Here is a 14303-nt window from a genome sequence, read left to right as displayed (position 1 = left end):
AAGATGTGTGTTTTGGGGGGCTAGAAGAAAGAAAAGGTTTTTGCTCTTTGATAGAACGTAATAGTTTGCCCAGCAAAAAAATGTTTTGAGGAAAGTCAAAGTGCACAGCTGAGGCACAAGTAACAGCAGCAGCAGCTTCAGAAGCCCCTGCCCACCCTACAGCCCCATGGACTCAAGTGACCTACCAGTTCTGCTGCTTGCAGAGGCAATCTGCAGCCAGTCACAGCCAAACTGTTTATAAACTTGAATATATAATACAAATAAAATAAATACAATATAAAACTCAAAAGCTATCAACTGTCCAAACTAATGTGATCTGTGTCCAAGTGGTGAAGGTCTAATTAACAAGAAAGGAAACACATTAGAGTTGTGCAGTTTTATTTGAACAAAAACCAGTGTTGATATTTTTAATAAAGTCTACATTACACTAAATGAATGTACATTTTTAAGAAGATATCTAGTTGTAAAGAATGTGCAGGATAATATGTACAATCATAGTTAAGTTAAAAAAATTCACATTTTACATAGATTTACTTGACAGTCCTATGCTTTCATGGTACATAAATGTAACCAAAAGAGGTAACAAAAAAAACCCAAACCAAACCCAAATCCAAGGAATTTCAGCTGGAGGACTGTATAATGCATTCATTTTTCAAATAAACTAGGTAACAATTTTTATTTGTCCTAAATCGCATTTTGGATATAATTTTTTGAATTATTAGAATTAGCATGTTCAATGAGTACACCAATGTAAACATTTTTCCAATGGTGCTATTTCCTTCCATAAAAATCTGTATTTTATGCTGTAGTCTGCTTTTCAGCTTTTACAAATTAGAATAATTACACAGGATGTTTTTCAATACATGGTAAAAATTATCAAACAGCAAGGGAGATATGTTCTAAAGACACTTTGAAGCTTTTCAGTCCACTTTCACAACACTGTAAATCTTACTTACAAACCAGAAGCAGGCAAAAAATCCAATAGTCCCTAAAATGAAAAAGCAAAAATGGTTAAGTTTATCTTACAGTTTGCTCTGAGAGAAAAATCTAAGAAGTACTTCCCAGCAGGACAGAAAATAACATTGTATTCCAGCTAACTATCCAGAATAACAGTACTTGTTAAATTCGACAACACACATTCATCCCTAGGCTAAGTTACTGATTTAGATAAAAGATTACTTTTAGGACCAGGCTGCTTGATGTACATTTAAGGCACTGAACGTGATGCTACTGCCACCACTAGCAGGCACACAAGCACTAGTTAAGAAACTGACTTTTATACGCACACAAAGTCAACCCCCACCTGGGTTTTTCAGGTCTACAATAGTTAACAGCCACCTAAGAATTACACCACAAAACACAGCCTTGAGAAAAAGTCACCTGGCCCAGTTTTCTGTTCATCGTGCTCTATTTATACTTAAGAACAGGAAACTTCTTACTCTGTATATCTTGTTGCTTCCTTTTGCTAAAATAACGCTCCGAGTGCTACAGCAGTTGGGAGCAAGCATCAAATGAAACTAGCAGCGACACAAACCAAAACATACTTTTGTGTAACATATACGTATTCAAGCTGCGGATTTTCTTGTCACAGGTCACTCTAGATAATAAAAACACACACTAGTTGGGCAAGTGAACAAGTTCACGAAAAAAGAAATCCAAAGGCTATGAATTACAGTGATACCATTTCAAGTGCTAAAAAAGCCCTTGAGCCACAGCTGACGGGAGGCTGGGAGAAAGTACCAGTGCATGCTTGTCCTGTTCTCATACTGCTTCCGACTGCTAGTAGGGTGCTTGGGTAGCGGACCTGTGGTCTGGTTTGGTAGAGCCTTCCTTTGTTTCTTACCAATCCAGTTTTCACTCAGCCAACCCAGGAGGAAAAAAAAAAAACAACAAACCAACCCATACAACTACCTTCTGGAGGCACTTTGGACCACGTGTCAAGTGCTGTGGCTTGAGTTAGTGCAGTGCAGAGTAAGATGAAGGAGAGCCGAGATCACACTGAATGAGATTAGCGTATACCAATTTTCTATTTTTACGCTGAAGAACAAGTCTAGGGCTTTCATCCCACAGTTGCTATTCTAAGGCAACTGCAAAGACACTGTCCATCATATATACTTTAAAATTACTTTAAGAACTTAGTACACAAGGAGACATTGAGTCCCATACAATTAATTTAGTCTTAAGCCTCTAAGGGAAGCAATGCATTGTTCCTCATGCTTTTACCTAGGGGCAAAAATGCCACACAGATGTTGAAGCCCTACCAGCGGAAAAAAGGAAGGGTCTCAGTTTCAGCTGAGTTCACTCTACCTGCCAGCCCTGTGACAGCGCTTACCAGCTACACTACAGGCATTTGCAAAATCACACACTCTGCTTCTCCAGTTTTACATTCCTCCTTTTCTGTTTGTAGAGCCCATGTTTAACATCGGCTCCAACTTTTTTCACTATTTCATTGTGACTGGTTTATACTAACTAGAAGGTTCTTTATAGAGCATTATTCTTTTTTACATTCATTACTCTTCTGTCTTTCAGAGTACATCTACGCATTTCCCAAGTCAGGAACCTGTCTTTGGATGCTTATTATCTATATGCCAATTCTTGTGTTCTTCAGGCTATCATGTATATTTGCAGTTAAAGGCTTTTTGACAGCCTACTATTATATGCCACAGATTACCCTTTCCCTCCAAGTTTGCAGTTATCATCCTCTGAAACAGTAGGAGACAGCAGATTTACTGCTGTTGATAGGATATCAGACACCAACCACAGAAGGAATTTAATTCCTTTGTAGGCTTGACATCACTAAGTCTTTGCAGTTTATGGTCAATTCTCACTCCTTCCTACTGTGTCCAATACTCCAATATCAGCATTGTTACTCCAAGCCTTACTCTCACGATTTTTTCCTAATAATGGTTTCTCATCATCTGCTTTCTAGTTGTTTTTATAATATAGCCTACTTTGAGCCTTTTATGGCTTTGAAAGCAATGTTTCTTCCAAATGTTTAACAGATGAGATACCTTACAAATCTATCTGCTGTTCTAGAACAAAACTGTCATATCATAACAAAAACATATAACTAGCACAAGAATGGGATTTACCACAGCTTTCTGAGCACGCCATAATTTTATATGGGAACACACCCTAAACCCACACTATTTTCCTCCCATCTTTGTCACTCTGAATCTTTGTGACACAGCAGCTTTCTATAAAACATGGCCTCATTCATAGCAGAACCTGAAGACTTCACACTGTGAACAAGCATTTCATCCATGAACAGATTTTCACAGGTTTCAGTAACATTGATTTTCAACTTCCCTCCTAAAAAGTCTGTTTAGCAAATCAAAGACCAAGTACCCCCTGCTCCTTTTTTAAACTTTAACAGAATTTTGCCAATGTACTGGAATGAGAATAAGACTATATTTTCTAACACAAGTGGTAATGTTTGTCAGACACCAGATTTGAACCATGGAACTTACAAGCTCAGGAGAGCAAGTCTAGACTCATCACTAAGCTACAGCCTTAGGCAGTCAGTACCTTCTCTGGTCAGCAGAGATTCCTTCTGCTACTTCCACATCAACAGAAGGGCTTCCCTGTATTTTCATTTCTTCTTCCCTCCCATGAACAAACTGCAGATGTGGATAGCTCTATGGACCAGAAACTTCAAAATGAACATCAAACTAAGGACCTTATTACCCATTAGAAGCACCTCTTCTACATAGTATACATGACACGCAAAGATCAGAATGGTTTAAAGGTGCTAGCAGAAATACAACTAGGTTGAAAATCCACATCGAGAATCAAACTGCAAATTTAGAAGTGAGAATTAATTGCAGCAAATCAACTGGGTATTTTTAGCGCTCTCTTTTTAAAAATAACATGGGCCAAACAGACTAGAAACTTCCAAAGGCTCAGGTCAGCACAGAGTTGTGTTGCTACTACAAAATCAGTATTGATTGATAGAAATAAATGTAAATTAAAACAACATTATTTACAAGGCTTCCATGTGCAGCTACTTTACCTACATGATTGCTTGTGTTAATGCAACAAAAAACTTTTTTTTTTTTTTTTGAGAATGTAAACAGTACAGTGCCTGGTTTCACTGAAATTCAGTGGCTTTTTTCCACCTCAAACCTAGGGGTGCTTTCGATTCCACGAACCACTAAAAGGTCCACAAAAGGCGATTTAGAAAAAAGCTTCCAACTTTCTATACAGGAGTAAATATCCCAATCAGAAAGGGATCTGCAAATGAATAACGATTGCGGAAGAACAACTCTGAATAGTTTGGTTTGTTTGAAAATTCTAGCTTGAATGTGTTTTCTTCATTTTAGCCCATTTTCACAAATTTGCCATTTATTCCAGATTTTAGCACTTTAGATGGGGAAAGCATCAACATACTAGATCTTTACGCCAGCGCTGGCTAGCATATAAGGGTAAACTGAGAACCCGTTAACTACTTTGACTAAGGCCAATCTTAAAACACAGGTAAGTGCACGACCAGTTTCCTGCAACTGGTACCTCTACCCAGTAAAATTGCCATTATTAGTTATAGTAGTTAAACACAACCTTGCCATCTCGAGCAGCATGGCTTGAAATATATTTTCTTGAAAAGCCCGCTCAGCTCTCCTATCTTGAGCATTTTTCCAATCACATCTTGCACCAAAATTAGAATCATACTTTATTTAAAAATGTGCCTCTCATTAGAATAGTACGACTATTTAGGTAAGCTTTAGATAACACCAACCTAGGATCTTGTTTATATTTATTTCTTTCAAAATACATTCAAATTGAAACCAAAGTTTTGAAGCACTACCAACAAGGAGCGCACCTCTTCAGCTTACTGCTTCACTGATAGACATCAATGACCACTGCATGACAGAAAAGAGACACCAAAGGTGTTTGGTTTTTTTTTAAAGCTGCTAAAATACTCTAACAGTAAGTACTTAAAAAAACTCACCCACCCCAACCAATCAAAAAAACCCCTCTAGTTGAAAGAGTGGAGATCTAGCCTTTTTTTCCAATTTGTCTAAACTCCTTTCCATTTGTAAGGTTTTTACAGCTTTTATATGCACATGTCTATCAAATGACAGAGCACAAAGATACCAAGCCTGACACCAATTCCTCCCATGAGCATGTAAAAGCTGTTTGTTTTAATCTACTATTACAAATCAGTGTCATAGCTAATGTTTACTTTAACCAATCCTGACCACTCACCAGCTTAAATTAAAAGAAAACCCATCTGAACAGCATGCATTTAACAACTTAAGTTTTGTCGGCAAACCTTTATTTTTCCTTCGTATTTTAAGATTCTGCCTTTCTAAATGACCTGTGCTAGTCTAGGAAAGCGATGCCATCCTAGGGTGCTGCAGCCCACTGTACATCACTGACCATCCTAGAGTGGCACGGCTAAAAAGATTGTGTTTGCAGGAGCTATTTAAAATTCAAAACCCCAGTTGTTAAGATGTCTCAAGTCATTTCTCTAGCCAATACATCCATTTATACTTACTAGGGAGACAGTGACACCTCAGTTTTTAAATCTTTTTGTCCTCCAGTTTATACACCATTGAATATTCTGGTCTGCGATATATATCCTACCACTCAGCACAAGTTTTCTTATACACAGAAAGATCTTCTACACAGCAAGCTAGCATCTGACTGGGTGAGAGAAAGTTATTAGTAAACTAGTTTAAACTCAAAATTAAAACCAAGGATTATTGCACAGAATAATGCCAAAATACATTAAGCAGACTGTTCTGCTCTATTTGTTTCTTCTAGCTTTATTGTTTAATGAAGAAAAGAGAATTCAAAGCACGAACAGATTGTAAGAAAGCAAATAGAAAGGCTCTCTGCACTTGGCTGATACTTCTTATGTACCTTAAAAGCTCTCTGTATCATACTGGTTTCAATCACCGCACAGTGGTGGGTGCTTCAGAATCTCGGATTCTAAACACAATCTACCCAGAAGATCAAAACTCAATTTTGAAAATGGCATTAACTCACAAGTGAAAATGATGTTCAAAAATAGAGGTCACTGTAAAGCAACATGCTTTGACTATATTCAGCATTTTTTTTTGTCTCCTAGCATAAAACACATGTAATCATGCGGCTATCCCCATTCAACCGCATGTATTATTTCTTGAAAGATTAGCCGCACTTTGTACATTAAAATAAAATTGTCCTGTTTGGGTGTGCACATTAATCATTAGATTTCACCAGTCAGATTATATTATTGTCGTTGTTGCCATACAAGCATTCAGTTCCTATTTATGTATTCATTATGATCTCTTTTGTAATGTCCACAGTAACCAACACACTGCCATGTAGGAGGTATTAACGCTGCCCTTTATATTTCTGTCACAGTGGCTGAGATCTAATAGGCAAGAATAGAGAAAACCAAAATACCTAGTGCTAACTTAAGTGGAACAGATCAAGGTCCCATTTTGGAAACATACAGAAGAATGCTATTAATGCAAACAGTGTGTAAAGTTACATTAGCAAACTCCCTCACCTCCATAAACTTGTGAAGGACTAAACCCATACTTTCCAAAGCAAGTGCTATTAAGGAATATTTTACAAAACAAAGTTAGGTGTCTTCTGCTTGAGTAACCCATCTAAAATACTGTACATTTCAGTCCCCAAAAATCAATCAAACTAAACACGCAGAAGAAATTTATTACAGCACTTTACATTAGTAAGGATGTGTTACACACTCCAAATACCTATTATACCCTACTACCTTTCTAGTGATTAGGCATTCTATTAAACATTTTTTAAAAAAAAAAAAAAAGGAATATTAGTAGCTTTCTTTATGAACTAGAAATGCAGCATAGCTATCACTATTGCAGTTCTATTTAAAAAAAAAGGAAAAATGAACAAAAAGAGAGACACTGCAAAAATACCAGCCGCACAGTTTATATAGCAGTACTTTGGGGCCTCACTGGCCTCCACATCAAGAACTCCAGGATCAGCACATCTGAAGCTTTTAATACCATTTCAGCAGCTGCCATGACAACTTCAATTATCATTTTATATATGAAAGGGATATTTTTAATTCTACCAATTTGCATCTTGTAACTGAAATTGAAATTGGCAGAATAGCAACTAAACTACGCTAAAATCCAGACACATATTAACATATTGCTTTAGTTTAAAAGTAATTAAAACATTTTAGACTATACTTCGGGAGGTTTTTTTAAAATATAGATCTATATTAGAAGGGACATCTGGAGCTTGTCTGTTTCACCAGGATTTAAACAGGGGTTTAACTGGCAACACGCCAACTTCTATGTTCACCTTCTAATAATTAAGAATTGGAAGAATTAAATCCTCCCTCCCCCACTTCTTTTTAAAACTTTTTCTTTTCTTTTGAAGAGACTTCTTTTGAAGAAGGTCTAAATAACAAACAACAATAAAAATCTAGCAGTAAGTGCCAGTTAACGTTATTAAGTATAATTTCTACAGAGTAATTGCTTTGTTCAAGCACATACAGTAATTTGCTTCAGTGTTCTATTATGAACAGTGTTTTTTTCCTCATATCAACCAGTATTAGAGGCAATAAAGATGAAAGAGGCCCTTCTCACTGCTGAACTGACAAACTTGAAGTCTGATGCTAAGACTTACTTTCATTACTTATTTTAGCAACTCTTTTTTAACTGCATCAAGGGAGTTAAGTGATGCATTTCATAAAGCCAACACAAAGTAATTACAGCAGGTTTCAATAATCAGGTAGAAGATATTAAGAAGTAATAATACAAACCATCATGCCATCCACAGCGAGATTCTCTATTATAAATCTTAGGAATGAACATAAACGTTGGTTTTATGAACAACCCATTGTGAACTAGCATTTTCTTTAGTTCTGCCACTGCAGTACTTCATGATGCTAAGCAGAGTGATACATAAAAATCTGACTTCATGTGTTAAAGCTAAATACACAACAGCAGCAGTATGACAAACACCAATATGAAGTGCTCCTGGCTATTTTTAAGGGCCAGTACCCTTCAAAGAGCTTCTAATTTCTTCTAACACATGCTGAATCTGGCACAGATTTCTCATCAAATCAACCTCGAAATTATAGTTTGAGTCAAGTGATTATGAACATTAGAGTTAATTCTGTAGAAGACACTTAGTCTGCATCAGTAACATCAGAAACGTTGGATGACTAAAAAAGGAGAGCTGTTTTTCAAATAGGTTCCTCCATTAAAGTACATTCCTGTCATTAATAAGTGGTGCTTAATGAGTAAGTAAGATCACCTCTAACAGTACCAGAACTCTCTATTGTCAACATTCACTTTTTTCCCCAGCATCAACCCGCCTCACTTGCTAACAGTGAAAGCAGAAAATATCTTTTCTTTTCCATATACAGAGGGCAATTGTCTCTAACTATAGAGCTTCTAGAACCAATTGTAAACTCCAGAATCAAGTTAAGCACGCAATATCAAATGAACAAGAACCACACTTTGAAAATGTAATGTTTTCAACTCACTCCTAATATAATATGCAATAAAGGAAATTTGTTTTACTGTAAATAAATACAATTTCAAGTCAGGAAAAACCAAACCTTAAAGAATATCTTCCTGTGATGTGTGGTGTCACAAACCAATACTGACTAAGAAGTCATAAATTATATTTAATGTTTCAGACAGTCTAAATTTCACCTGATGTTTCTCATTTTAAAACCAGAATCCCCTGCATTCATTCTACTTTGCACATTGTACTTACCTGTGAAAAGGAAAAAAATCAAGACCATGATCATTGTGTAACCGAAGTATAAAATGGTGCTAGCGGTTCCTGTTATCTGGAGTTTAGAGAAGAAGTAATGAACTGCATAGATAAAGAGATAAACTGCTGTAAAGCTACTCGTCAAGAATGATCGCCACCACCAGTGATAATCCTGAAAGAAACAATAAACCATTCAGTAAGACACATCACGGAGAAAACAGAATACAAATAAGCTAGTTAAAAAATTAACATTGTCTTAGGAAATAATTTAATTCTTCAAAATTTATCTCAAAAAATAAAAATTCAAACATAGCACATAGCTACTTTTTTTTTTTTTCTTTCTCAAAGCCAGCTGTATTGCTTCCACTACGAACATGAAATTATGCTATGATCAAGGCTCTTTATTTTTGCTTATCTGCTGCAAACAGTGGATTTTGAAGGAAAAAGGCACGTGTCAAAAGAGTGGCTAAGATAAGCATGTCAAGGGTTGACAATACAATCCATTCATAGTGTCCAGCACATCACAGCATATGTGAATATCTCAACTCTATTTCTAACATCTTCCAGCTAAAAGTGGTATCTGCATCAAAACTATACTTTATACCTCTGCACACAGATGGAAGTAGCACAGCAAAACTGTAGCTTCCGAACACGTAATTAGAAGAATTATAAAAACTAGGAACAGGAATCCAAACATATAATACATCTGATGAGACCTAAAATAAACAAACAAACAAAGTTTCATTTTTGGTTAAGTTCTGAGTTTTACAGTGTCACACTGCCAGATACTAAGCTAATCAAAAAATAAAAACAAAAACCGAAACCCAAACAACCCACACCACTAGGGTAACTTTGTCTATACCACTACTGGCTGATTCATGGAAAGTTTTGTTTACTTGAATGTACTCTGTAAATACCATTCATTTAAGCGGTAATAAATCCACTGCTTTACAGAGCAATGCTCCAAGTCTTCAGTTATACTTCCCCTGAAATTAACGTCAATAAACTTTCACAGAGAACAGTTACAGACAATTTCCACCAGAGATATTTATCACTTCAGGTCATTTGCTGAGAGGACCTTTAGCTTCCCTGCCTGCTGCATCACCTGCACCCTTCCCGAGTTACGATACCCATTCCCTTCCTCCTACTGCACCTAAGTTTTCCAGGTGTCTCTGCACGTCCTCACTAGATCCAACCAGATGCTCCTCCACTCCCGGTCTATTCCTAGACCAAGTCTGACTCCAATCCAAGGGTTAACGAAACACAAGAACACTCACAAAAATAAATGCAAAGGAAATACGTTAATTTACTTTTAATCTGGTCTTTCAAATAAGGAAAGTAACCAAATCTACTTATTGAGTGATGATAATAGGATGATTGATTATAAGCTTGGACAGAGGGAGTATTAATTGCACATTCCCTCCATGCTTCCCTTCTATAGGATAAATAATGAGAAAACAATTTTGGAATTCAGTAATTTCAAGTACAAAAGTCTAGAGTATACCTCTTTGTCAGCTGATTACGTTTTTCAGCATATCTGTATTACACAGTTTCTACTTTTGTTGAGGACTAATGTGAAAGGCTAACATATCCAACGTATCTGAGTTTAAGAACTGATTTAGAAAATTGTTCTGTAAGAAATCTCAACATAAAGACAGGACACATTAAAAAGCCAGCACCTTAGGTTAACACTTCCCACTGACCAACAATATATTAAACATTTCATATTTACATGTGAAAAGTTATGAAAGATTGCAGTGGTTTAATTTGCCATGCACCTGCTTTTTTGGCAAGGTTTTGACAAATTTAGGAGAGGTGTGGATGCTTCACAGGGGGTGGAATCTTCTTTTTGCAGAACATGGCATCCCAAGATCTTGAACTCATTCTTATTCAGCAGTTGGAACTATTACGATTTATGAAACTAATAATATTTAGCATAGTTACATAACAGATTATGTTCCACCTAACCACAACAGCATGAAACCATGTTTGTGCTGTTCAGAGCCAGAAAGATAAAATAAGGCAACAGAACTGATTTCACACTTCGCAGCTGTCAAGAAGAACAACTAGTTTTATAAGTTGGAATATATATGCAGATTCTAGAAATGCCACAGAAGTCTGCACAATGACAAAAATTTTAAAACTTGTTTTATTCCTTATATTAATTGGCTTGGGATGTTCAAATTCACCATGTGTTTATTAACAAACCAGCACAACTAGAAAAAAAAAAAAGTGGTACTCACCAAATGCTGTTCAGAATGAAGAAAAGTTGAATAAAAATACAGCCAAAGGGCAAGATACCACCCATTATGATACCAGGCAATGGCTTTGTGAAAAAGGACTGTTCAGGAATTTGGCGAGGAATCTGATTTGTACGAACCGGATGTTCAATAGGCTTTGGAAGAAATTAATATAATTAAAAGATAAGTTGTTACACCATTAATAAAATTATAAAATCTTTAATGTTAATATTAGGGAAAAAGTAAACAACTTTATTGTCATCCATAAGCCATCACAAGTTACCAAACCAAAAATCTACAAACTTAATATCCATCATTAGGAAAAACACATATACTTTAGACATTCCAAATACTAGCCAGTAAACAAGTCGGAACATGAGGGAAAGAAATTTGTTCAGTCTTTAATAAAAAAAAATAAAAAATAAGGAAACCCACAACACAAAGAACACCACCACCCACAGCTTGTACTTAGTTATCTGGCATTATCTCAGACTAGTGAAATACAAATTGAAGTACTTCCAAAATGCTACTTTTAAAAAAACACTGCTAAGGTATTGCTGAAGCACAGAAGGCAAGCAAGAGCTCCGAAAGCACTATTAATTTCTGATTCTAGTGAACGGACAGAAAAAAAAAAGTTTAATGTGATATTACAAGCATATACCCAGTTTCAAAATCATGACAAAGTGAAACATCATTTCACAATAATAGGGCCACAGATGTTTCGATCCAACCAGTTCTTGCACGCTTAGGGATTCAGAGGCTCAACTACAGAGGATCGGTGTATTTCAAATTTGTATTCAGAGAGCCCTACCTTCTCTTTGAAGCCAAAATAGGCACCAACAAAGGTCAGTGGGACTGAAATTCCAAACCACATAGCTAGGATCGCAACCAAAGTACCAAAAGGGATGGCAGCTGAGGATCCTTTCACCCACAGAATGAGATTCATAATGAAGAAATCAGCGAAGACAATCCTGAAAAAATATCCGAGAAGATACTAAAATATTAAGGGAAGAATAAACATCAGTTAGCATTAAAAACGATAAACAGTTAAAAGCCTGCATCAGAAAAATGTAGCTTCTTGCTACATTAAGCAATCTTAATAATAAGCTTAATGCTTGCTACATAAGCAATTAACCAATTAAGAATAGAAGGAATCTTCCATTCCTTAACAGTGCTAGTTACTTTCAGCAATAGTGCAGTTTATGTAAAAATGCCTGCAACATCCAATGCTTCTAATGCAAGTTTCTATGGTAAAGCCACTGTTTAAATAAAGACTGCACATAAAACCAAAAAGTAACAGAAATATTCCATTGTAAAAATCTATACAAAGAATGCAAGAAGATAAAACTAATGAAAACCCTCTTAGCTGAATCACCTTTCCTATTATTGCCAGTCATTTAATTCTTTTATTATCAGTAAATTCCCTCTGAAAAAAATGCAGTGGTAACAAAGTCTCAGATTTAGGAAGCCACACATCACTCTTACAACAAACATATACCCTGCTGCAGCATGTGTCACAGCAACATGATAGCAGAAGCGTGGATTAAAGAGGGCTCTTTCCTACAACAAGAATTTTTGTATTAACACCTCACAGAGTTACAGCTAAGTAGCCCACACCTTTGGAGGATTTAAAGACAGCATCAGTCATGACATGTCTCCAGACCTGTTCTGCCCTCCCCAATGAAGCGCATCTACCTCACTTTCTAAACATCCTGGGAAAACACTAGGAAACAACTCCAAGACATATGATGAAGATTTCAAACACCCGTTCTGAAAACAAAGCAAAATGTACTGCAAAGGAGCCCCACATGAAAGCCTGCTTAAATTGCCATTATTCATGGATTCAGAGATGCATCACAGAAAACTCAGCCTCAGGAAGGGCCCCTGTGAAGTGCACCATTATCTGGGTTTTGTTAAAAAAAAAAAGTGTTCCCGAGGCAGAATTTAAACTGCCCTGAAGTGAACATGCATCCTCTACTGTATTTAATTTAAAAAGGAAGTATGGAGGATCAGAGCAATAGGCTCCTTTTTTCTTAGGAGAGGCCTTACACTTGCCAAAACTGTTTGGGGGAATAGACTTATTAAATAAGCACACCCAAGCGACCCCTGCTGTAAGCATCTTGTTCAACAAAAAATAAAAATCAAATCCATTTTTAGGAGTCTTGCTAATCTTTATCATCTATCCAGGCTCATAACACAGACCTCACTTTACCCCCTCCAAAATTAGAAAAAAGTACTGCAAATATGAATTCCCATCAGTCTACTGAGACTATAATGGCCTCAGGCTGTTTATGATATTATGCAAATTCACTGAACTAGCATAGCATAATCAAGACATCTGTTCCTATTCTACCACCCCCAAACATTTTACTTCCTCTGTGAAACTTAATTTATTTGGGAGTTTAAATAATCAGCATGATATTTTTCCACTGATAAATATTTTCTTCTCTCTCATGATAATATCTAAATGACAGCAGGGAGACTGAAGCACATTTTGTTTAGAAATAAGATTTCCTCATAGAAATACTACACTCAGTTGTTATCAAATGCATTACATTTAATTTGATAAAATTCTACTTTAGTTGAAACCAAGTCATGTTTTATTCATTCTGGGCTTTTGCAGGGCTTTTTCACCTTAAAAAAATATTTATAACCTTCTCCTCAACTTTTGTCAAGATCGTTTGTCACAAGATAGCTTCATGTACCCAAAGTTGCAACCAAGAAAAACAGTAGACTTGCAGAAGGAAGTTTCTGCTCCCTTTCTTCACTGACCTAATTCTCACAAAATGTCTAAGAGCTATGAGAAAACAAAAGGCAGGAGAGCTATCATCCTTCCCAAGCACAACAGTATTGACCATAGTATGATATACACTACAGTCATATCCAAAACTGGACACTACCTAAATTTATACAAGATTATTACCAGTTTAAGAGAATCTCTGCATCATTCTCACCCAGAAGCATAATAAACATCTACTGTTTAGTATAGCCATTTACTTAAGAAAAAAACCCACACCTAAATTATATTTCTTCTGTCCTTTTCCATAACATGGTTACAAGAAAACACTGATACTGTAACTAAGGTAACAGAGGTTCTGCCTAAAGGGCTGCCTCCCTACTTATAAGAAGAGCACTCCAGACACTACAAGGTTACTACAAAACCATGTACTTCCTAACAAGGTGTCCATACCTATTACCAGTTAAGACAGGATCACCTGGAACATACCGAGTGCTGTGATAACAAATTGGAATTACCCCATCACTATGCCTCATGTTCTGGTGCAGCAATTCTCAAAGGCTGTGACACTACCTTGCAAGAGCTACATCACCCCTCTTAGCCCCACAGCTGAT

The 14303-nt window shown here is 36.4% G+C and overlaps 1 protein-coding gene across 1 annotated transcript in view; it reads right to left on the bottom strand.

The window, feature by feature from the left end:
• Nucleotides 1-361: 361 nt before the first annotated feature.
• LOC102058650 (transmembrane 9 superfamily member 2-like) overlaps nt 362-14303 on the bottom strand; it is a 33561-nt gene continuing 19619 nt past the window's right edge. Inside the window, exons 13-17 of the mRNA XM_055727329.1 lie at nt 11764-11923; nt 10956-11107; nt 9317-9428; nt 8713-8884; nt 362-988 (exon numbers count right to left, since the gene is read on the bottom strand). Of these exons, the coding sequence (XP_055583304.1) occupies nt 921-988; nt 8713-8884; nt 9317-9428; nt 10956-11107; nt 11764-11923 (664 nt within the window). The 3' untranslated portion in view covers nt 362-920. The remainder of the gene's footprint in view (nt 989-8712; nt 8885-9316; nt 9429-10955; nt 11108-11763; nt 11924-14303) is intronic.

This window comes from Falco cherrug, chromosome 15 (genome assembly GCF_023634085.1).
Source record: "Falco cherrug isolate bFalChe1 chromosome 15, bFalChe1.pri, whole genome shotgun sequence".
Classification (NCBI taxonomy): Eukaryota; Metazoa; Chordata; class Aves; order Falconiformes; family Falconidae; genus Falco; species Falco cherrug.
The sequence above is the reverse complement of the archived record's forward strand: the minus strand, read 5'-3'. Positions and strand labels throughout refer to the sequence as shown.